The sequence below is a fragment of the Neomonachus schauinslandi genome, chromosome 1 (genome assembly GCF_002201575.2).
Source record: "Neomonachus schauinslandi chromosome 1, ASM220157v2, whole genome shotgun sequence".
Taxonomy (NCBI): Eukaryota; Metazoa; Chordata; class Mammalia; order Carnivora; family Phocidae; genus Neomonachus; species Neomonachus schauinslandi.
In genome coordinates, this window is record NC_058403.1 from 51125890 (window position 1) to 51151895 (window position 26006).

The window sequence follows — 26006 nt, forward strand, 5'->3', positions numbered from 1 at the left end:
TCTCTGATCTCAATATAGTTCTTCAGTTCTCTATTACAGAACAGAGCCTATTGAAAGGGGACACAGAGAAGGGAAGTTTTGAAATAAAGCAGGAAGTCAGACAGATTGTGATCCCTAGCTGTTCTGGTGTCAGCTTTGATTGAGTAGTCTCGCAGTGACATGCAACAGGCCAAAACAGTCAGCGAAGGGCCACATAAAAGAGAGAAGAAGGTGTAGAAATGGAAGTCCAGTGGAGGATGAAAAACAGACTTTATTTATCTTCCAGCTTTACTGGGAACTGCTAGTGAGAGAACTACCTCAGGGAAATTCAGAAAAACTAACAAGAAGTATATTAAACCAGTCACTGTTTAGCTTCAGAACATTCTGGGCAAATAGAGAGGCCCAAGCATTAAGAAAAGGCAACAAAGCAATCTATGTTTTTTCTGCATTTGGGTATTAAAAAGATACATAAATGATAGCAAGAGATAGGAAAAAACCTCTGAATCTACCACTTATTTGTTTTATTAGCTAATAACAAAGTAAGTCTTCATAGATTATTTTTCTACTCTTATTCTATTATTCTTATTATCCAGCCATATAACAAGCTGTATTAGAAAGTGGGTTATTTATAACTGCCAACACCCCTTCCTCTTATTTTCTGTTTGCTAGATATTGTCCTTTGTATCTAACCTTCAGTGTCTTTAGTGTTCTACTGTTAGTAGTAGCCTCTACTAAAGAATACCCTTTAGCCCTATTTTCTCCATAAAAGTGACCAAAATGGAATGAAAGTTTGCTCCAATGCACAGAACAGAATTACAATATATTTACAGTCCTGTTGATTGTTTTAAGGGTCTCCTTCAGTTCACGAAAAAGATTCATCTTTTTGAAAACTGATCTACTCTCCTGCATGCCAAAAACCTTGCTGGCATTGCTTAGCTCATGTCTCTTTTTATTTAATATAAGGTATTATTATGTAAGATGAGTGTAGGGGTGCCTAATAGTTTTAGCTACTATGCTAGCTGATACAGTCTTTCCAAACCGTGGGGTTCATATAATATATTAGTTAAATGTCCTTATAATGAAATCATGCAGTGAGATTGTTCCTACTGGTATTTTACACATAAAATAATTATGGTCATTCCTACCTCAGTTAAAGACATTTTGCTAAAAAGAAATTGGTTTTTAATGTAAGAGGGTTTCTTTGTAGTTTTCTCTAACCAAGATTAGTACTTGGTATAGCAAGTAGCTATTAACTTCAATCCCTCTGTAAAAGGATACATTTAAGTAATTACCATTACTAGCTTCTTGAGAAAATTGTGTATAATTTAGTCATTTATATTGTATGTACAGAGTAATTTGGTACTTGATGAAAATGGTTAACTTGTGTCTGTGTCTCTTGCAGATCCTACTGAGCAAGTGACAATACAAGTGCTGCCATCAAAAAATGCCATCAAAGAAGGGGATAACATCACTCTTACGTGCTTGGGAAATGGTAACCCTCCTCCTGAGGAATTTTTGTTTTACTTACCAGTAAGTGCTTAAGGATTATTACTTGAGCTAGACTACTATCATTTTGTCCTACTGTGTGGCAGCTGGCTGACATTAAGAATCGTGTGTAGTTGTGCAGCTCATTCTTGGGGACAAGGGACACCTGTAAAATGTCCCTTTGAAAGGTTGTTTTTTTTCTTCGTTTTGGTCTGGTTTTTTTTTTTTTTGCATCTACCAGTGATCTTGCCTTTTTTTCCTCAGTGTTAAGAGATTTCAGGGAAAAAGAGATGAAAAGCTGATCATAACCATGAGAGACTATGGACTCTGAGAAACAAACTGAGGGTTCTAGAGGGGAGGGGCATGGGGGGATGGCTTAGCCTGGTGATGGGTATTAAAGAGGGCATGTACTGCATGGAGCACTGGGTGTTATACGCCAACAATGAATCACGGAACACTACATCAAAAACTGATGATGTAATGTATGGTGATTAACATAACATAATAAAAAAAAAAAAGCTGATCATAGGAAACCATAATTACAAAAACTCTAGTTTTCATTATCTAGATAAGCTATAAGAATCTGTTCTTCAAAAATAGATAACGCTAAACTGAAGAATGATGAGAGCAATGATGTAGATTCTAAATCTACCCACAGTGCCTTCCTGAATACATCTCTGACCCTCTGAAGTAGGACCGTTCTGTTGCACATTATATTTAGCTTGAGAGAATAAAGCTAGGGGCTATATCTTGCCATGGCATATGGTCTTGAAGGGCCAGCTCCTCAACTTTTATCAATATGATAGCTGAAAGGAATGATATATAGAGAAGATAATTTGGAACATTCCTCTAGGATGTGTTCTAGATATCATGGTAGTATGGAGTCAGACTAGGAGAGAGCTGTTGAGGACACTTGTTTGCTCTCCCAGAGCTCTTCCTAGGTTTGTGTATGACATAACCTTCCATTGAGAGAAGCCACATACAACCTTGTATTGCATTTACTTAAGGGTTATCTTTACAAATGTCACCCACTACCTTTCCCAGCAGCATTTAAGAATATCATCTACTTAGAAGGCTCATTACTCAGAACTCAGAAGACTAATTACTCAGAAGACTAATTACTCAGAAGACTAGTACTCAGAAATATTACTCAGAAGACTAATATAGCTGATTTCTTTTAGACTTAAATGTTGATAGAAAACTTTGTTTCTCCCAATAAATAATAATATGTTCTTTGAACAGTATGTTCAAAAACATACTGTTTTTGTCTTATATGCAAATGAACTTCTGAAACTAATTATGTTTCTACCTTGGCTATCAGGGATGACAGCCAAATTTGTGTCTTAGCTTTACAACAATATCTGATGATTATGGTTTTTTATTACTATATAGTTCATCTATATTCTTTCTATTCTTAGTTTATTAATTCTTTTCTTTTCTTTTTCTTCACTCTTTAAAAAAAAAAAATTCTCCTCACCCCATTTCTTTCTTCCTTCCTTCCCTTCCCTCCCTCCCTTCCTTCCTTTCTTTTTTTCCTCTCCTTTTTATTTGGATATGTAGCATGTTTTCTTTTAAGCTGCCTCAAATCTTTTTGATGAATAGAAGACATAAATATAAAATGAAATATTAGATTTTTAAAAAAAAATCTGCTTTAACTCTCAAATTCAAGCCTTGCTGTCAATAGAAAAGATGTCATCAATATCATGTTTATTAGCTCCTCAATTTCCTTAGAATCAAAATAGCAATTATTTTTCCAGAAATCAGACAACACAAATTCTACTCCCATTTGTCCAATCATAGAAACACATTCCCTTTTTTCCTTACAAAAGAAAATGCTATTTTCATCAAGAAATACAACTCATCTCATTGTAGCTACCAGGTGTAATCATCTGACATTTTACCTCTATCAAAAGGGACAGCCTGAAGGAATAAGAAGCTCAAATACTTACACGTTGACAGATGTAAGGCGCAATGCAACAGGAGACTACAAATGCTCCCTGATAGACAAAAAAAGCATGATTGCTTCAACAGCCATCACCGTTCACTGTAAGTCACCTTATTCTTCATTATCAACTTCACTTGAAAGGCCTCTAATAGTCTAACTTGGCTGTATTTTCAAATAAAGTGCAACTATATTTTCCTTAAATAGCGTGGTTTCAATAGACTTACTGAAGTGCATCAAAGCAACCTCAGCTTTGGTCCAGAATTGCACTGCAATATTGAAATCTTAAGTGGATCTAATAAGCGCAAGTTTTGGCAGTGGTAAACTTCAATCTTCTTTCTAAATGTCTTCAATTTGTGGTATCAACTAAATATTCATGTGGATCTTAAAGAAATTACTCATTTTATATTTTAAGAAAATATTTAGATATTCTCAAAGTTCACAAGGTTTGCACTAGGCCCAGAAAAAAGTGTAGATTAAGTATTATTATTATTATTATTATTATTATTATTATTATTACAGAATAACATTAGCACCAAAACCCAAGCAATACATAGTTACTATAGACTCAACTTTTGGAAGCAGCAGAGGTAGAGACCACTAAAAGCCATTTATTGGCCTCTGTATAGAAGAATAGAAAATTTCTGGAAACAGAAACTCTTCAAAATTACCCTGAACGTATTTATTAACTTTTATCCTGCTTTTGACCTCCAGATACTCCCGAAGTTATACTTTAGTGTGATAGGAAAAGAGATACATAAAAAAGAGCACTTTAAGTCCTTTGTTTTGTAATTTCTGACAGTCTATATTCTTGATATACCTGATGCATTATGGAAAGGGGGAACTAATTTTTTTTTTAAAGATTTTATTTATTTGAGAGAGAGAGAATGAGAGAGAGCAAGCACATGAGAGGGGGGAGGGTCATAGGGAGAAGCAGACTCCCCGCCGAGCAGGGAGCCCAATGCGGGACTCGATCCAGGGACTCCAGGATCATGACCTGAGCCGAAGGCAGTCGCCCAACCAACTGAGCCACCCAGGCGCCCAGGGGGAACTAATTTGAATTGCTCCCCGGCGACACTAGAATTTACAGAGTGCTTTAGGCAAATGTCAGTGTTGCTTGGAGGTATAGGCCAAACTTTCTAGTAAGTCCTTTGTACCCAGTAGCACCTCTTGACATCCTCCATTGCAATAAAGTTTCTCTAGACATGATGTGCTCTAATCCCATTAAGTATGAGGGGTTTCTTTGTTTCAAAATTGAAAGAGACTAGAAATTGTTCTGAGGAAATGGTTCTAAATCTCTCATTCTACCTATAACGCTTGGAAAACATATAGGATAGGAGCTAAAACTTCGAGGGAGATACAAGGAGATACATTGGGGAATAGAGTAAGCAGATGGTTGCTTTTGAGTGTCTGATGTTGGGAGCACACCCTGGGGAGCCCTATAAAAATAGAAGACTGTTAAGAAATGTTCACAGCCAGGCCATTTCTCTATTTGCACCATATTCATGTTGTATAGATCTGAGTGTGTCTGCCATCAGAAACTGGTTAAAGAGAAAGCAGTGATCTCTCAGGATAAAAACAATGCTACTTTTTCTCTGAGGACCAGTCAGTCCTGGCACCATTTATCCAGCCTGTTCCATGACCAAAAAAAAAAAAGGAAGTGAGAGAATATAACCAGCAGATAGAATTTCCTGTGAAACAACTCTCTGATATCATTGTCCATGAGATCTGTGGGCCAGTAACCAATAATCCAGTGCTTAGAGATAGTATAGTAAGCTTAGGTTTAAGAGATGCCAGCTACTCAGGACCCTAAAAGGAAAGGGCCCTTATTTGTATCACCTGTAGATCAGTCAGGGAGGGATAGTTGGCAGAGTAATAAGGCAAATGTGGTGCAGCCGCATTGTACCTCAGTGATCAGCTGTGATAAAGAAAAACAAAATTAAACAAAAGTATGTAACAGTTTAATTGGATTTCAGTGCACTTAATTGGATTTAAATGCTTTTGGGTTTTGAAAGGTAGACTGTAACATTGGGCTTTAAGGCCTATATTTCTCTTTAAAAGCTGAAATAAGGATTACAAGTAAATGAAGATTTTACTCTGAATTACATGAAACAAAAACATAAAAATCCTGTTTTTTGCCCATTTATCCTTGATTGCTTGTTTGTTGTCTGAAAACAAGATTTGTCTCCTTTCCATAGCTGACTAAAGGGAGTGTGGATAGAGAAGCACCAAGCCACGCTCGCACATGTTTGCAGAACAGACCCCTCATCAGGGCTGCCCGCCCACAGATCCATAGCTGCTGATGAAGCATCTCCTATTCCTCTGCCAATTCGTGCACAGATAGACTCTTCATCAGAACTTCCAAAGTCCATCATCAGCCTTTAAAATCACTTCTTTTATCTTCTCACTGGCAAATTAACTTGTCCAACTAACAAAAGCTTCTCACTCTCCCTGAATAGGGTTTTCATCTAAATGTAATCAATCCAGATTTTCTGGGGAAACTCCACTTTTCTATGTGATAATGCATATTTTAATATTAATGAGAAACTGTGAAAACATGCTTCTTTCCTTCACTCAGTAATTGTTTTCTAGAGCCTACCATGTGGCAGACACTGTGAATGCACAGAGACAACAAAAGTCATGGGTCCTACCTTCATGGTTCTTACAGTCTGACAGCAAAAACAGGTATTAAAAGTGATGTTGGCCAGCTATCAGCCCCCTGCAGCTACAATATGTAAAGCCAAGGAGAAGCACGGGGTGCAATAGGAAATCCCCACTGCCGTGGAAAAGAGTCTCAACTCTTAGCATGGCAGGCATAGTTCTTTATAGTCTGGCCTCCACTAATTACATAGGTTTATCATTCATACCAGATTACTCACTACGGTGAAATCTGCCACACTCTGTCAGCAGTCGGCCTTTGTTTATGTGGCAGACGTTTTCCCTGTATCTCCATTTATCAAAGCCCTTCTCAACGGTCAGGGACCACAAGCAGATACTGCCTCATATACAAAGCCTTTATTACTGCTTTGCAACCCATTTTGGCTCTGTTCTCTACACTCCCATAAGTCTTTGCTTCTACCTCTGTTTGTAGCCCTTTAGTTTTTCAACAAATACTAATTGAACTTCCAATCCGTAGCATGTATGCTAGTAGGTGCTGATTTCATGCTGCTGTGTATCAGAGTCACATAGCTGACGGCGTATTACCTCTACCTCAAAAATTGTAAATTGTAAGCTTATATATTCATCTCTGTATCTCCCTCTGTCAGTGCTTGCAAATTAGTAGCTGCACAATAAATGTTTGTTCTATTAAATCAGATTTTCCTCATACAGATCAAACTGTGATAGTAAGATTTTTATAGAAATTACTTTCCATCTGAAAGATTATACCTCCTTAGATGTGTTTATCCTGTTTTTAAAAAATGATGCCTGCTGACAGTGTGCCTAACAATAGATCTTATTTAAAATTTCAACTGCATAAGAAATGGAATTGCATTTAAAAAAAAAAAATCTTACTACTATAGTCAGTTCTCTCTGAAGAAATAGACTACCTCATGGTTTTTCAGATTATCACCTGCTGTCTAAATATACTTAATTTTCTCCTGGCATGCCTTACCAACTCATTTTATAATATTTACTTAATCATCATCTTTCTTTTCTTCCAGAAGTGATTTAAGAATTGTTTTTCTTAAGGTAATAGACCCCAGGGGAGTACTTCTATGCAGTCAAAACATCAGTCATGTTAACTGCAAATAAATGTATAATCAGTTAGATTGACCATTTCCTTGTCCAAACTGGTCTCAAACCTGGCTTGAAAAAGTGGACTGATTACACTACAGTTCAGTTATTTTGGTCACATAAATCAGTTCTGAATTTTGAATACAGTTAGAAGGATTTTTTTTTTTTTGGTCTTTCATCTTTTCTTCTCCAAAGTATTTTGACTGTCTTCCTTTCCTGGAGTTTGCATTTCAAGTAGATTTTGTGCTTCACAGATTTGGATTTATCCTTAAACCCAAGTGGGGAAGTGACCAAGCAGATTGGCGATGCCTTGCCTGTGTCATGCACAATATCTGCTAGTAGGAATGCAACCGTGGTATGGATGAAAGTAAGTCATATTTCTTGGTAATATTACCAATTTTACACTGTTTGGACTGACTCCTTTTTGGCTCTTTTGCATTTACTATGACATCTAAATATGTATACTCATGGGTAATATGTTTATATACCCACATTCATGCTCTCTTTCTCTATATTATAATCATATAAATGATGTCACAATAAAATTTTAGAGGTACTCAACAACAGTATGGCATCCATAATTGATTGTCTGAAATTTACTTTGGGACATTGATTTATCTGCATCTACTAAGGAATTCTACACATACACACATGCTCACGGACACACACATGTTTATGGTTGTATGCTCTAGAGCTTACCAATTTTCAGTGTGTTTTAACCCACATTATTCTCACATGACATTTAAAAGAACCCTATGAAATATGCAGGACATTTATTATTTCCCCATGTTATTCAGAAAGAAGTTGAGGTGAGAGAAATCAGAAAGCTCTTAAGTAGCAGAGTCAACTCAAACTCAGGTCTTATTGGGTTTAATAAACACTGTGCTCTGATTAGATAACTTTCAGCCTGAAACTGACCTTAAGTGTCTGAATGTGAGTTCATTGGATTCGTAGCACCTTTTCAGCCCTGGGCCATAGTGGAGCACCTGGAACACAGTGGAGCTTGGTCAGTATTTCCTGAGTGACTGCCTCTAATCTTGTAATTATCTGGAATGTAAGCCATTACTGGGAACCCAGTCATTGTTACCTTTTTAGAGTGAGATAGTAGGATTGTACTTGGTGATTTGAGACAAGGTTATCACCAAAGGGAAAGGTTGTAACTGTAATCCCACTACTCAAGTCCTCAGCTAGTATATCTAAACACCCAATGCACGTGTTGACGAAACACATACAAACCATTTCACAGGGGAGTTGACAAGAATTATCTTTATAAAAAATTGTGGAGAAATGTATTGTTAGAATTTCCTCTTGCTGAAAATATATATTATTTTGTATTGCTTTTTGATCACTTTTAACACTAGATCCTCTCTGCCTTGCTTTCTTTCTTTTAAAGTGCAGTTTCTTATTTTATTCTCTTTTAACTGGAGCCTCATCACCCTTCTTGTTCACTCAGATAATTAAAATGTCACTTTGTAGACTGCATATTCACTATAATATATTTGTTGTAGTCCGTGGTAAAAGGGTTGGACAAGTTCTAGGCAACTAGACTAGTCAGTAATCATACAAGCACTTGTTGTTTTACTACAGGACTAGAGAGACTAAGTTTACTTGGCTAAACTAGTTTCTACACCAACTGCAGTCACTGTTGTTAATTGAATGCCTAATGTCGGTAGTGCTGATCAAGATGGCCTAGCCACTGGTTAGTTGATGGGGAGTGGAGAAAAATTCATAGTGGGGAAAGACCACATGCTGTTAGGATTGTGTTTAGGTGTCTGCTTAGGAGAATTTCCATTACTGGTAAAATAGCATTATTTTCTGTATACCAAGTGCTTTTTTAAAAATGAAATGCTGCATTTCCTTTGTTCATAGAAATTAGGGTAGGAAGCTGTTAGTATGATTTCTTTAAAAACATTTTGTCATAATTACCATGGCTCTGTAATGGATCCCCTGTCTTGATAAATGCATCCTATCAAATGGCTTTCTGGTATTTATGCCTATCATTGATAAGGTAGCACAGGTCTCCATTGTCTTTCAATACTAGTTCATCTACATTTGCAACAAGGAGTAGCTATTATCAATTGAGAACTTTTTTTTTCTTTAAAGATTATTTATTTATTTATTTATTAGAGAGTGCGCAGGAGAGAAACAGCATGAGAGGGGAGAGGGTCAGAGGGAGAAGCAGGCTCCCCACTGAGCCGGGAGCCCAATGTGGGACTCGATCCCAGGACCCTGGGATCATGACCTGAGCTGAAGGCAGTCGCTTAACCAACTGAGCCACCCAGGCGCCCGAGAACTTTTCTTAATGTAAACACATTATATTACTTACATAATTAAGTCCTCAAACAATTCAATATGGTAAGATTATTATCCCATTGCAAAAATAAGGAAACTGAGTCTCAGAAATTTATGAATTTGTCCCAAATTATAAATTCAGTAAATGAAAGAGTCTGAAATAAAACTCTGAAGGTGTAAAACTACAAAGGAAATCTATTTTTGAAAGCATCTCAAGTTAAGAAAAAGGAACTTGCATTTTCCTCAGATCTGGAAGAATAATTTTAGGCTCCACGACAATCTCATAAATACATGGAGAGTTGTATTTGAGCCGTATGAAGTAATTAGCTTTTTGTTTAATCAGGACAACATCAGGCTTCGATCCAGCCCATCATTTTCTAGTCTCCATTATCAGGATGCTGGAAACTATGTTTGTGAAACTGCTCTGCAAGAGGTTGAAGGCCTAAGGAAGAGAGAGTCATTGACACTCATAGTAGAAGGTAATAAATACTGGAGCACCAATGCAATGTCTCTGAGAATTTGACATCCTGTTTCTTTCATGATCTTAGGGTAACATCTTATTTTAATTCTAATGATATTTTAGGAAAACCTCAAATCAAAATGACAAAGAAAACTGATCCCAGTGGACTGTCTAAAACAATTATCTGCCATGTGGAAGGTTTTCCGAAGCCAGCTATACAGTGGACAATTACTGGCAGTGGAAGCGTCATAAACCAAGCAAGTATTTGTCCTCTTGTTAACGTGCCGCGCTCGGCCCGATGTGGGCTTTTACGGAAGTGCCTAAGCTGTAGGCCCGCTTGTTAGCAACAAGAAATTTGCATCTATTCTCAGAGGAAGCTTTTGCTAACTTCTTAATTTTTCCAAAGGAAAGAACATGGCTCAAAGAGAAATTTTAAATCCCAGGGCCATGGAGAATGGAAGAATCATTATGTTGTGGTCAGTATCTATTTTTAAAAGAATGTAAATTGAGTGTTGTTCCATGGTCATTACTTTCTGAAACTTGGGTGATTAAAACATTAAGGTATACACTTTTCTGCATCATAAACTTACACATCTGAGTATAAGTGGCCTCCATTACTTTGCTTACTTATGCATGTTAAGGGATATTTCTTTCTAAAACTGGGCCCTGGAGGGTGGTGAGGAACACAGTCACTGTCTGTGGACATATAGTCTAAATTGTGTATGCCAGGCCTAGGGCCAGAATAAGGCTAGCTAATTATAGTGTCTAGGATGTTTCCTTTTAAACAAAAATGGACATCAACCAAACTTTAATATTTGTAACTTTGTCAGGACATTTTAGTGAGAGTAAAGGGCTAAGAACTTATGGACACCACCAATAATTTTCTCTTTGACAACAAAAAAAAAAAAAAAAAAAGAAGAAGAAGAGAGAGAGAGAGAATCTGGCCTGTCACTAGGGGTTCAGAACTGTCATCCCATTAAATTGCTAGTTTGCTCAGGTTGCTGACATACTTTCCATTTAACATTCCATTTTCTCTACAATAGTCTTCATGTCCCTCTTCTCAGTGAAACCAGTTAAAGACTCTTCAGGAACACCCAGAGGTGCCATCTGCTTATCTGAATCTTCTGTGCTGCCTTCTTCCCAGCTTTGGACGCAATTGAAATCCAGGAAGGCATCCATAAAGCAGAGTTGCATTCAGTTTGAATTTAAAATTTCTTTCTCTGACAGGGCAGTTGAGCTGCTGGTCCAGCTTATACAACATAGTTTTGCAGAGCAAGGTGAAGTTTGGCTCTTTCACCTGTGGGTGATGCATATATATTTGCATAACTCCAAGTATGAAAGCTCCCCAAAGGAGTGGAAACACTTGAAGCAAATGACTCCTGATTTTATTCAGTGTCATGGTAACACACAAGGTAGTGTGCATGAGGAAGGCAGAATGGCTCTGGGCACCTGAACGCTAAGGAAATGCAGCTTTCTTGATTCAGAATAAAGACCTGAAACATCTAAATTGCTGACAGTGTACAGAAAAGGGGGGGAGGTTAGCGTCAAAAATGACTGTTTCTGGGGCACCTGCATGGCTCAGTCAGTTGCATGTCGGACTCTCGGTTTCTGTTCAGGTCATGATCTCAGGGTCGTGAGATTGAGCCCTGTGTGGTGTCAGGCTCTGCACTCAGCAGGGAGTCGGCTTAAGACTCTCCCTCTCCCTCTCCCTCTGCCTCCCTCCCCGCCCCCACTCCTGAGTGTGAATGCTCTCTCTCTAAAATAAATCAGTCTTCAAAAATGACTTTTTTCTTTTCTATTCTATCCTTTTTGCTCTCTAGTTTAATTAAATAATAATTATAGCAAAAAAAAAAAAACCTTTGGGTACTGGTAAGAGAAGCATAGAAAATAGAAAAACAAGCACACAATAAATATTTGATGAATGAACAGATAGAAAGATTTAAAAGGCCACTCTTAGAATGAACAAATATACTTTATAGAGATAAAACAAAAACAAAGACTCAGTGAGAAAGTCATGTGAAAAATACTAGTGGGAAGTGGAAAAATAGCATGTGAACTTACTGTGAGGATAAAAATAACAATGCCATTCTTCATTGTCAAGGAGAAGGATTGATTCTGGCTCACTAGGTGATATGTTATTTTTCTTGTTCTAGGTTTGTGCTAATCCATCCATAATCTTTTATTTGTTCCCTCCTCAATCACATGGTGAATCTATTGTTTTATAACTATTGATGCCTCTAAGCACTCCCGCCCCAGGTACTAGACAATATCCCCAAGCAAGAGACTATCTCTTGTCCTGAAGGCCCTTATCCTATAGTTGAGGAGAAAGCAAATAAAGAACAAGGTAGGACATGGTGTGCATAATACAACTCAGAAAATAGCTCAGGTACATATTTGCTTTAGTGCAGTTGGATTTAGGAGTCAAGTCCTGGGGAAGAGATTAAACCGAGTTGTGTCAGGGTGACTGACTGGCTTAGTTGGTAGAGCATGTGACTCCTGATCTCAGGGTTCTTAAGTTCAAGCCCCATGTTGCGTGTAGAGATTACTTGAAAGGAAAAGAAAAGAAAGTGAATATCTCTTATTTTTGGAGGAATTAAATACAGTGATTGTCCTCATTAAAACCTCACAAAAACCAAATGAACTGAAAAATAACCCATTCTCTGTATTTAGCTCAGGAAACAAGAAGTTGTTTGATTTTTCCCATGAGCAAATCATACATATATAAGTACTTAGATATAATGGTTTAAGGTAAAGGAATTAACCCCTGAAGTGAAAAACAATGGCATAATTTACAAATAAGAATTAAATTCTTAAGTTTATTAAGAGAAAATTGGTGACCAATCACTATTTTAAGACAAATACTATCGTGCCAAAATATTAACTAACATGAGAATCAAAAGAGAAGAGTTTAATTAATTTAATTATTAGAATTTACAATAGGAGCATAAACAGAAACTCAATTATGGATTCACTAATCTTCTTCCTCCCTGCTGTAGATAGAAGCCTGATTTGGTCTTTATCGATGACCTTACATATACCCTTGAATACCAGATAGCACTACGAAGCACCTCCCCTGTTTCACTCAGTATTACTTTTTTCCAAGGTTTTAATCCATTTCTTTTTCGAAACCCATCTTCCCTCTTCTTTTCCAGACAGAGGAATCTCCTTATATCAATGGCAGGTATTATAGTAAAATTATCATTTCCCCTGAAGAGAATGTTACATTAACTTGCACAGCAGAAAACCAGCTGGAGAGAACAGTAAACTCCTTGAATGTCTCTGCTAGTGAGTATTTCATTTCTGGCATTAAAAAAAGTAAGAAAATTTGAAGTTATTCTTCATTAGTTTAAAATCTTCAATTCCATCTTCCTGTACTGAATTATGGTAAGTTTTATGTATTTATTTTGCATCTGGTATCATCATCATAGGCTCTTTTTTTTTGTCCTGGTGTCCATCGTTGTATTATCTTGTCTTGACTGTTGAATCATTTTATGTTTTATGGGTCAGAGCCTTATCTGGTCCAGGAATATTTCCCAAGAGCAACAGAGGATCATAACTGAGTTATTGTTATCTAATCCATGTTTTGTGTTCAGAATAGAGATAACTCAAAGATTATCTTAAAACATTTTTGTTAGAGTTTTAATTTTGCTAAAATTTTGCATTCCAATTCTTTGTGGCATTTATCCTACCTTTATTTTGAATAGGAATGCCACATGCACAGTCATTTAGCAAATTGGTAGGGAAACTGATAATAGAATTTATGAAATCTAGTTTCAAAACTGATGCTTTTGAATATCATATTTGAGTCATAGCTAAAAATTAGATATTAAAATTATCCTAGAAAAAGTGAAAAAAAAACTGACACGTTGAGCAGCTTTTTCTGAAAACAATTGTCATTTAATTTGAAGTTATCCATCATCTTCAATTCTATCATTGTTCCTATTGCTATGTCAACCTTAAATCAGGGCAGGCCCTGGAATGAGGCTTGGTTCTGGACAGGATGCTAACTGACCTTCTAAACTTTTACTTTTCAGTCAGTTGGATTCCTGTATGTGACATTAACAGGATAGGGATATATACTGGCTAGGAAGTAGCTGGAGCTAGGAAAAAATAACTGTGTAAAGATAATGGTCCTTAACAGAATATGACTAGAATATAAAAGCCTGATGGAGTGATAGGAGAAAAGAACCAAGCAAATTTAACGCTAAAATAGGTGCATTGACTTCTCAAAATTCAATTTAGCGAGTATTGATTTGTCCTACCTAGAAAGAGAACTTATCCTTTCTTCCTGAACACAAGTTTCTCTTTTATTCTAACCCATTGAGTAGTGGCTTCTAGACCTTGCAGTGGCTTAATGAACATTTAATACAGTTGTTTTCAAATTTAGTGAGCACCTCCTGAAATTCCAATATAGTATGTATGAGAAGGGGTCTGGGAATCTGCATTTTAATAAAAGTAGTTGGAAGTTCTGATGCAGGTCCATAGAAGAATATTTATGTAATGTAATATTAGATGATGGTCCAGCACTTAAAATGGGCCAGGAGCATGGTGCTATCCAAGTCATTTGGAGGGCTTCTACGAACATCACAGATAATGCCTCTTTGCCTCTGAAACATCCCCAGTTTTAACCTCCACCCCCATGACTGTGAGAACATCTCTAATGACAAGTCCCTGAATACTAGAGAATAAAAATGAATTCGCCACAGAGGCAGGAAAAGTCGAGAAACACTGCACTGTAGATTTGATACACGGCAACTTGTTTCTCTTAAAGAAAAAAAGTCCTATTAAAAGGTGGTAAATAGTGGAGAAATTAATATGGATTTCGGATTAACACTAAAGTTTGTCAGTTGTGAAATTTTCTATGGTAGATTAATACCTTTGCAGTTTTAACAACTCTCCTTAAAACAAGATTAATTTCTTTGTAGGGAAGTTCACGCTCTATTAAATGTAAATTTTTTTCTACCCTTAGCTGTAGAATAGATATTTTGTCTTTGAGTATTATTACATCATACTATAATGGTAAAGGTGACTTTCATATATCAACAAGTTTTGTTTTTAATTTCATATTAACATTTTTCATTTCAGTAAGTATTCCAGAGCACGATGAGGCAGACGAGATAAGTGGTAGGTACTACGCTGCGGACTCTTGTTCCTTGACTATCAGCTCAAGATTTACGAAGTGTCACTGTATAAGTAATTTCTTAGCTGCCACAATTTTGACTCGAATTAAAATAGCAAATGAGACAAGATAGTAAGAATGCTAAAAATTTTATCTTTTAAAAGCACAAGTTTGCATGTTACTCATAGTAGTAGTAAGCCTTAATTATTTTTAATAAGAAATAATAACCAGATTGACTTCTTCTCAGAAATCCTTAGCGGTGTCTGTAACTGCATGGACTTTTCTTCTCTGTTGTAGATGAAAACAGAGAAAAGGTGAATGACCAGGCAAAACTAATCGTGGGAATAGTTGTTGGTCTCCTCCTCGCTGCCCTAGTCGCTGGTGTTGTCTACTGGCTGTACATGAAGAAATCGAAGTAAGTTATGGAAAGAAGACCTTACTTGCTCACTGACTTCCACTGGGAGAATTATTATTATTATTTTTTATTCATTTGAGACAGAGATACAGAGCGAGAGAGAGAGCAGGAGCAGTGGGGAGAGGCAGAGGAAGAGGGAAAAGCAGACTCGCTGCTGAGCAGGGAGCCCGATGTGGGGCTCAATCCCAGGACCTGGAGTTCATGACCTGAGCCGAAGGCAGACGCCCAACCATCTGAGCCACCCAGGCGCCCCACTGGGAGAATTATCAATACAGTGTGTTAATGATGCTCACTTCAGCTGGGCATGTCATTCTGTGATAGGAAAGGCATATCCTCCAAATCAAGCTGATCATCACGTTTTGCTTTCAGCTCACAGTGACTGCTTTGCCAGCATTGGAGAATTGGCTTGGGTGTGATTTCACATGTGTCCCCTTATTTTTCTCAGTCAATAGTCTAAACTCAATTATTTGGGTTTTTTTTTCAATGCCTACGGGGCGTTTTAAAAAGCGTATACTTCCAAAAGGTCAACTGTTCTAAACCATGTGGCTGAGGTTGGTGGAGATGAATTAAAAGTGGTTAGTACATCCTGCGGTGATGGGTCTGGCCAGCAGTGAAACTGTTGGTGACGTAGTATTATCTTGTCACTTCTCCTCTGCTCTGGTTAAGTCACTTTGGTCCGTAAAAGGATCTAATTCAGAAAAAAAGAAAAATTCGTCATTATTTTTTTCTGCAATCTAAAAAGAAAATTAGACAAAGTACCAAGACTACTTTAAAAACTATTTAGATAGGGTTTAGATTAAAAATTATTAGTTGTAGGGGCGCCTGGGTGGTTCAGTCGGTTAAGCATCAGCCTTCGGCTCAGGTCATGATCCCAGGGTCCTGGGATCGAGCCCCACATCAGGCTCCCTGTTGAGCAGGGAGCCTGTTTCTCCTTCTCCCTCTGCCTGCCACTCCCCCTCCTTGTGCTCTCTCTCTGCCTCTCTGTCAAATAAATAAATAAAGTCTTAAAAAATGAAAATAAAAATAAATAAAAATTATTAGTCATAAATAATACAGATGGAACCAAACTTTACAAATTATCTAACAGTGGTTTATAGTGAAAATCTGATTAACCAATGAAGATTCTTAACGTACACACATGCCTAATAGTCCTCATCACCCCAGCCTTGACCCCAGGTTTGGATGTGAGTGGGTAGAGATGGGTCCTAGCATTTGCATTTTTAAAGCTTCCTTAGTGATTCTGTGGTATACCATTGGTTTCAAACATGAGGAAATTGATTTTCGCAAGGGGATGTGTATAGGTAGTGGCAAATTTGGACTTGATTTTGTATTTTCTTGATGTCTGATATCATCACCCCTTTCAACAAGTCAGGTAAGTTAACTTAAAAGAAAATCAAAAGAAAAAGCAGACTCAGTAAGACCCATGATCTTACCCTGTAAAGAAAGCAATTTCAGTAAAGAAAGTAAGATTCAAATGGAGCTGCCATGAAAGGGAGTCAATAGCTCAGAAATTTTTAAGGTCACATCGTATGAGCTCTGTCTTGATCCTGCAACTCATCTCTGAAGTAGATACTGTTACTACTCATGTTTTACATTTGAAAGAATTAAGGCAGAAAATGGTTAAATGACTCGCTTAAGGTTACACGGTTCGTAGGGGCCGGAGTTGTATTTGATTTCAGACAGTGCTGTTTTAGCATCTGTGTGCTTAATCACTAGGTCTGATTTTCTCTCACCATGCCTTTTTCTCTGGTTTTTTGGTCATGTAAGGCAGAAACGTGTTCCTGGTGTGTGTTGTAGTTGATGAACTCATCCGCTCTCATACCGGGGTACAGTCACTTCTGATCTCGGCACCTCACTGCCCCATCTTGAGCAGTCCCCACTGTCACTTGGTGACAAATGTGTTCTTTTTCTCAGTGAACATTGTACCTACCAACACTTCATGTGGGCTTTTGTCTGTGGTTTCTGTGGAAAATTTAGAAGATTGCCCAGAGGCAATATCTTATTAAAATTCTCCTTCTATGTGTATAAGTTTCTTGTTGGTCAAAATCCTATTCTCTCTTTATAATCCACTATAAGGTACTCACAAATCTAACAGCTTGGGATCTGGGGTATTTCCATTTTATTTACTTAGGATTTCTGAAGCATTCCAATGTAATGTTATTTCTTAAAAGAATAAAAATGAAATTTCTCTGTATCCTGGAATTGAGCTGAAAAATAAACAGCAGTTTTCTACATTATGACCAAATAAATGCTAAATTTTTGGAACACCCCCCCACAATGTTCTTAATCATCCTATCCTAATTGCCAGGATCACATTAGATGCCGTTTATCCTCCTATGAATAAAAAAAATTATCTGTGCGGGATTTTTTTGTTGTTACTTTATTTGTTATTATCATGGTGACTCAAAATTAAAATCATGGATAAATGAATGCTGGACACTTGGCTTTATAGTGTCTTTAGGTCAAGGGTTAAGACTTCATGGATTTCCTTTAAAGTGCCTCATTAAATTAAGTTCAGATTTTACCATCTGACTTGAACGTTCATCTAAGTAACTGTTATTTAATTGAAAAGAGCATCCATTTTGTCAGAGTTAATATTATTTGTAATCAAAATAATAAATTGCAATTCTCATCCCAAGCACTGAAGTGTTTTTATGAAGAATTTGTGAAAATCTTTTTTTTTTTTTTTAAAGATTTTATTTATTTATTTGACAGAGAGAGAGACAGCGAGAGCAGGAACACAAGCAGGGGGAGTGGGAGAGGGAGAAGCAGGCTTCCCGCTGAGCAGGGAGCCCAATGTGGGACTCGATCCCGGGACCCTGGGATCATGACCTGAGCTGAAGGCAGACGCTTAACGACTGAGCCACCCAGGCGCCCCAAGAATTTGTGAAAATCTTAAGATTTGCTAAGTGTTCTGCATTCCTGATAGGTTATTCCTTGCTAGTGCCCTCTGAGATAAGCCAGCATTTTTGCAAGATGAGTTATTGTTAATCCCCATGTCCAGAGTAAGTGCACTTTCATAACAAGAGCTTTCAAGATAAGAATTGCTAAGGCCATGTTTGGGTCTAGTATACTCTCTTCTTTTCTATTCTTCTACTTCAACTTTTCAAAGCAATATGAGGATTTCATTGCTATCATTAGCTAATTCATCACCATTTTACATGGGCAGGAGAGATTTTTTTTTAATAAAGATAGAGTCCAGAGTTTTTCTCCAGATATATATCGCTATGTTTACCATCTTGCAAAACAATACCATTAACAATCTTGTGAGTCACCATTATGGCAAACACTTAGAACAAAAATTATGAGTTAAAATCTTATTTAAAAGCCTCAGTGATACAGCTCACAGAGCAGGGAGGTTTAAACAACATTTAGGGGAAGTTCTTTGCATTGGCATGTTTAAAAGTCAGTGGAGAAAGAGGGGAGAAACAATCTTTTATGCCCAAGTAGAACTTAAGAGTGTTAACATACCTAGTGATACTTAGCTAACATGCATTCCCCATTCCATTGGTATGAGCTACATATTTTTATATCTATTTCAAATATGGAGAACAGCAAGAAATGCTTACTAGTTGTACTTGACCTTGTGATCTGGTATATTCATTGGAGAGAAGGACTCATGATTCTTCTGCTGCTTTGAATCATACATATTCTCACTGGAAGATTTTTTCCTTACATTGGCTATTTTTTGGTAATGAAAGTGGATGACTGATCATTTTCCATGTGTGTAGGGTATTAATTCGCAGTTCTAAGCAAAAAGCATTGATTGACTAAGCCCACTTCATGTCTAGTTGTTTAACAGGTAGGAGAACATTAAAGAACTAAGACTGATTCAATTATTATTTTTTATTATTTTCTCCATTTCTCTCCATTCTGTCCTCTGAACATTGTTTTTAGCTCTGCAGGAAGTTACCCGCTATTATTTGAGTTCCACATCCTCTCTTGTGTATCTTATAGTACAGTAAGTACATAATAATAATAATGAAATAAATAATGAAATAATAACAATAATGAAAAATTCAAAGAGCCAAAGATAAAGGAAAAATATAAAGGCAGCATGATGTAGCCACTAACTTATTCAGGCATTTGTTAAAACCATAATTTCCAGGTTGGTTGCATTTAAGAGACCCCTGACCACCACACTTCTTAACGCTAAACTGGAAGTAAGCACTAGCCAGATATTTGTCATCTCAAAATACACATTGTCTGAATATTGGAAACTTACAAAGAGATTTATCTTTTGCAACTGTGGAACTCATGACTATTTTCATGACGTTTTTATGTAAGTCTAAAACTCACAAATATCTTGTCAGTTCTGCCTTGTGTAATGCTGTATTATTCCACTACTGTCTCAGGAAAAAACAGAGATGGTCCTAAACTGGAGAAAAAAGACGAAAGAGGACTTGGCTGAAACCCTGAAATTTCAAGAAACAATGTTATTTGTTTCTTAACAATGTTATTAAGCCTTTCTAAAATTTTTCTCATTAGCGTCTCCTGATATATAGAAGATCTTGCAAAAAAGTTGATTTTAACTGAATTCTATTTCTAATCAATACCTACTCTAAAATTGAAAGTATGTTCCCATGAGGGAAAATCAACTCCTCACTGAATAATTTGAGAAGATCGTGCCTGAGGACCATCTATAGCACATTTTTCATGACTTCCGTCATTTATCACTACATAAGCACCTATTAGTCTTTTTTCTTTTTATTTTTTTAACTGAAATCCTCAACAATTTAATGAGTTAAATGCAATTAACCCTATTTCACAGTGTCCAAGTCTCTGTGAAATTAACCTATTCAAGATAATGGATGTAGTATATTATTCCATATCCCATATAATTTCAAATATATTTTGCTGCCTCAAGACTTCTTTGGAATTAAAATTTTATCTCTGACTTTGATTGACTGCCAGCATTTAATATAGTGCAAGGGATGGAAGGGTATGCTCTAAAGTGCAGGGCTGATGTGGCCTCTCCCCTTGTATTAGAAATCGGGCTAATCCAAATTTTGGGTTCTTTCTCTTTCCCTACCCATGGTCTAGCAGGCAGTCAGAAGAAGGAAGAAAAGAAAATGCTCCATTATTCTATCAAATCATAAATAACAGAGTGAACTAGAGGGGAAATAAGATAATGTAGAAATGCTAGAGTCCCCATCCAGGCAATCACAAGGTCACTGGCCATTCAAACGGCAGAACCATCCATCCATGACCCTCCCCTCTCCTGCTAGATATTACCTGAAATGTTTCCAGAGGAAAGGGCTTGCTTCAAAATAAAATATTTTCAATTTTTAAAATCTTTTCTAGCTGTCTGTTTACATGCATTTCTTTCTTTTTCTTTCCCCTTCCCCTGAGCCAGGCTATGTGCTATACCAACATTACCCACGTTAAGGAAACACCTTGAACTCTTAGGCTGAATGCATCCTGTTCTTGTACATATTCAGAATTTTTATGTTCATTTTAATTCCCATTTGTTTATGTATTGGATTGTCCCCATATTCACTATTGGCCTAGACGAAAGGCCATTTTTTTAAAATTTTTACTGAGGACTTCAGAATTCCCTATTTTAGTGGAAAGTTTCTATAAAAAGTCTTAGGAATTCTAAGGATATAAAATGGAAAGTAGTAATAATAAGACCAACTCTATTCCTCTTTTCCTTCTTCTGCTACTTAGCAGCTCTATGACGGTGGGCAGCAGCTACATGACTCTCATCAGTTTAGTTAGCCTGTGTTACCTGCAGGGGGCTTTCCTAGACACCATCACATTTACCCTCACAGCAGCCTGTTTAGCAGATCCTGTTACCCCCGATTTATAGGTGAGCAAGCATGCTTCTGAGGAGGTATTTATCCAAGGACTTGAAACTCAGATTTGACACATGAGGATGAGAATCCAGGCCCACTGACCCTAAGGCTAAGACTTTAGTCCATGCCTCACAGATTAGACCTCTACAGCTTCTTCCAACATTATTGTAATTCTGTGATTTAAATTTTCTCTCATATTTAAAGTTACAAAAAAGCCAAAAAATGAAGAAAGTTTGGGACAACCATAAAAATTTTGACCCAAGCACTCATTCTTTATGAATGGCTAAACTTGTCCTTCGAATCAATTGACCAAAAAAGTATTTTGCTGAAGAGAATGATTTTTGTCCTCCCTTCCGATAGTAGATGCATTTCTAACCTCTGTAATTCTTTCAAATCTCTGAGATTTTCCAAAATTAAAAAAGATACATCCATAAAGTTACATTTTATTTTTATTTTTACCACATCAATTTCCAAACCAAGCCAAAGTAATCAGAATAATTTTTAAAGGATTTTCCCTGCTAGAGAGAGTGGGGTCTCAGTAATAAAAAGGGAAAAATTAATATTAAAATTCATGTACATCTTATATATACATATACTCAATGAATACCCCCTCCCTCACCAGCCACACTATTTTTGTATCTATTTAGTACACTAACACTTAGCATATTTGTATAACTGTGTAACGTGGTGCATGGATTCTGGAGCAAGACCCCTGAAGTTTGAATCCTGGCTTTGCTACTTACTAGCTCTGTGATCACAAGCAATTTTATTAGTCTCAATAGAATATGGAGTTACCTAAGGCTGAAATAATTTCATATCTATGCCATACTTAGAACACTGTCTGACACATTAGGCATTATGAGAGTGCTAGCAGTTATAATTTTGGAGAGTGAGATTAAGAAAGGGAGATATTTTCTTTTCATTTACCATTTCTTACTTTTTTTCTTTTGTTTTGTAAACATTAAGATAAGAAAAACGATTTGTTTGAAGTTACTCAACTCTCACTCTACAAACATATTCTACAGATATTTCGTATTACCCCTAACAACCTCTTTTTTTTGTAATTCCACACTGTGAGCAGTGATCTTTAGCCTGATTTACCTGGACAAATATATTGAAAGATACCGTGATTTGCCCTGAATACAGCTTCCCGAGAAATAATTCTAGTCACTCCCTTCCCCTTGATACCTCCTTCTACTTAATACAACTTGATGAAACCATAGAAGCTGCTCTCCGTCTCTAGACCAATAAATCCACCTAGAAAGTAAATAGAAAGGGAAGTGCAAATGGTATGCAGTTTTTCACCACACATTTTGCCCGGTTCTTTCAGTGCCCGCTACAAGGCATATATGTTTTAGCTTTTCTCAGCATCATGTTTTTATATTAAGGTAAAATATGCTTACAATAAATGTGCAATTAAATCTGTTTTGATAAATGTAATACACCCTTGTGACCATTACTCCAGTTACAAAATAGAGCATCCCATCACCCCAGAATGTTCCCTTGGACTCTCTTCCTGTTCAGCCCCACCATCCACATTCCCTTAGGCAACCACCGTACTGATTGTTACCACCAGAGAATCTTGAACCTCATATAAATGGAATTATACAGAATGTACTCTTTTGTGCCGGGCTTCTTTTATATAACATAATGTTCCTGAGATACATGTATTGATGTTTTCATTTTTTGAAATTACTGAGTAGTGTTCCATTGTTAGAATATGTCACATTATTTTAATCCATTCTCTTGTTCATGGACATTTGGTTAGTTTCCAGTTTGGGCTATTATGAATAATACGGCTAAAAACATCCTTATACAAGCATTTTTGTAGGCATATGTTTTCATTCTCTTGGGTTAATATCTAGAAATGGAATTGCTAGGTCATAGGGTAGATATTTTTCATAAGAAATTGCCAAACAGCTTTCCAAAGTAGTTGTCCAGTTCCCAACTCCTACCAGCTGTATTTGAGAGTTTCAGTTCTTCCACATCCTTGCCTAAATTTGGTGTTATTCTGTTTAATTTAGCCATTCCAGGAGGTGTGAAATTATATCTAATTTTGGTTTTAACTTGCATTTCTCTGAGACTATAACGGTTTTAAGTTCCGTGTACTTACTGGTCATCATTTTTTTGTGCATTGACTATTCAGGTCTTTTACTTATGATTTTACTGGTATTTGTTTTTTTGTGCATGATGTAAGAGTTCTTTACATATTCTGTATAAAAGTCCTTTGTTATAGATATATTGTGACTATTTTGTCCTAGTCTGTGACTTGGCTTCTTTTTCTTTTCTTAATGCTGTATTTTAATGAGCAGAAGTTTTTAATTTTAATGAAGAACAACTTAGGAACTTTTTCCTATTATGTTTAGTGCTTTCTGTGCTCACTCTTTAAAATCTTTGCTTATCCCTAAATGGCAAAGATATTTTTCTGTCTTTTTCTAGAAACTTTATACATTTGAGGATATGATACATCTAAGATAAAGGTGGTTTGTTTGGTTGGTTTTTGCTTTTGCCATACATGTATTTGTCAACTCATTCTGGCAGCATAGGTTAAAAAGACTTTCTTTTGGCCTTGGAATATTTGTTGTAGTAGTAGTAGTAGTGGTAATAATAATAGTAGTAGTAATAATAATGTAAGTCCTTCAACTTTGATGTTCTGCTTGTGTTAGAAGTCTTATTTCTTTGCATTTTCATATAAATTTTAGCAACTTGTTAATTTCTACCAAAAAAATTAAGAGCTCTGTGGGATTATGGTTGCTTTGAATTTATAGATAAATTTGAGTAGATTTGAATCTTAAATTTGACCTCTTCTGTATGTAGCCTTCCAAAATATGAACATCATATATCTCTCCATTTTTTCTTAGCAGTATTTTATAACCTTTACTGTAGATATTGACATATCTTAAACAATTTATTCTTATGCTTTATGTCCTTTGCAGCTATTATAAATGAAATTATTTTGCAATTTTTATTTTCCATTTTTATAGTAGTATATGAAAATATTATTAATTTTTTGCTGTTGGAATCTGTACAACTATCTTTCTAAATTCGCTTGTTAATTCTATTGGTTGTTTTGTGGATTCCTTAAGATTTCTATGTAAACAATCATTTCATCTGAAAATAGAGATAATTTTACTTCTTCCTTTCCCTTCTGTATGCTTTTTATATTTCTTTTTCTTTCTTTATTGCACTCATAGAGACCTCCAATACAATGTTGAATAGAACTGTTGAAATCCTTCCGTTTCTAATCTTAAGGAGGGAACTGTTCAATATTTGCAATTATGTATGATATTGGCTCTGTATTTTTCATATATGCCTATCCAAAGTTAGCCAAACTGTGAAGCTAAGGTACAATCCTTCCAACTGCCCAGTCTGCCCAAGACTTCTGACCCCAGATGCAAGGTAGGGTCCAAATACAAAGTTAGAGAAAGAGTTCACATAAGAACACCCTCACTTCTGATACCAATTCAAATTGAGGGTTTCCCAAAACTACGCTCAGGTTTGATCAATTGCTAGAAATACAGAGTTTACTGGAATCTAATATACTCTCATTTATGTTCATTACGAGTAATGGATATTGGCCAAGGAAAAAAAGTATAGGGCAGAGTCTGGGAGAATTCCAAATATGAAGCTTCCTTTATCTTCAGGGACATGTTACTCTACTGGCATTGATGTGTGGCAAAAGCAGGGAGTATCGCCAATCTGAGAAACACACTTAAGATTTTGCTGTCCAGAGTTTTTACTGGGGCTTCGTTATACAGGCATTACTGATTGACTGCTTGTCCCTATGGTTAAACTCAATTTCCAGCCTCACCCTACCTTAGAAATCAGGCTGATTCACATGACTTAAAGCTCTAAACCATATAGTTGCTCTTTCAGGTGTGGCCAGCCCCACCCTAAGGCCATTGGGTGTTGATGGACCTATCCTAAGACATCTTCTCAGCACAAGCAGTAAGGTGTGATTGAAGAGACCCACCAGGAAAAGAAAGCCACTCTTAGCATTCAGAGTATTCTAACTATTTAGAGATTATCTCCTAGGAACTGAGGACAAAGCTCAAACCTCTCTTGGGGCAAGGCCAAATTCCTTACTACACAATGTCCTTTAACAGGTTAAAGAAATTTTTAAAAACATTCCTAGATTACTAAGTTTCTATCACAAATTACTGTTGAATTTTCTCAAATGCTCTTTCTACATCTACATTACATCTACATTATTTGTACAAAAAAAAATCATACTGTTTTCTTATATTCTTTATTCTGATAAATTATATTGATTATTGAATATTAAATGTCCATTTCATTTAAGTTGTTGACATTTTTGCAAAAAGAAAAGTTACCCATAGAATTCCGATTCTGTAGTGGTAACACTTTCTTTTCTAATATTGTTAATTTGTATTTTGTTCCCTTATCATGCTCAGTCTTTTTAGAGAATTAATCAATTTTCTTAATAATTTCAAATAACTTTCTTATTTGTTTTGTTTTCATTTCTATTGCTTATTTTCAATTTTAATTCTTTTTTCTCTTAGGATTACTATTCTCTCTCTTCCAGTTGGAGTTCAACTTTCTCTTCTTTTTCTAATTTCATAAAGTGAATTAAAAATTTAGATAACTGATATTAGCCTTTCTTCTTTCATAACACAAGCATTTAAACCATGAATTTCATTCTCGGTGCTGTGTTAGTTGCATTCCACAAATTTCAGTATATTGTGTTTTCATATTCATTTAGCTCAAAATGTTTCCGGATTTCCTTTGTGGTTTCTTTGGAGCCATATAACTCCAAAGGT

At 36.3% G+C, this 26006-nt stretch overlaps 1 protein-coding gene across 5 annotated transcripts in view; it reads left to right on the forward strand.

Annotated features, from left to right (window-relative positions):
- Positions 1-26006, forward strand: part of ALCAM (activated leukocyte cell adhesion molecule) — a 211317-nt gene that overhangs the window by 176741 nt on the left and 8570 nt on the right. The window contains exons 7-14 of one of the 5 annotated variants that reach the window (XM_021692377.2): positions 1382-1509; positions 3378-3510; positions 7396-7508; positions 9777-9912; positions 10017-10150; positions 13046-13178; positions 14979-15017; positions 15310-15427. In XM_021692377.2, the coding sequence (XP_021548052.1) occupies positions 1382-1509; positions 3378-3510; positions 7396-7508; positions 9777-9912; positions 10017-10150; positions 13046-13178; positions 14979-15017; positions 15310-15427 (934 nt within the window). Of the gene's footprint in view, positions 1-1381; positions 1510-3377; positions 3511-7395; positions 7509-9776; positions 9913-10016; positions 10151-10299; positions 10370-13045; positions 13179-14978; positions 15018-15309; positions 15432-26006 lie in introns of those variants that run through there. The other 4 variants (XM_021692380.1, XM_021692378.2, XM_021692381.1 and 1 more) reach the window with 4 other exon arrangements.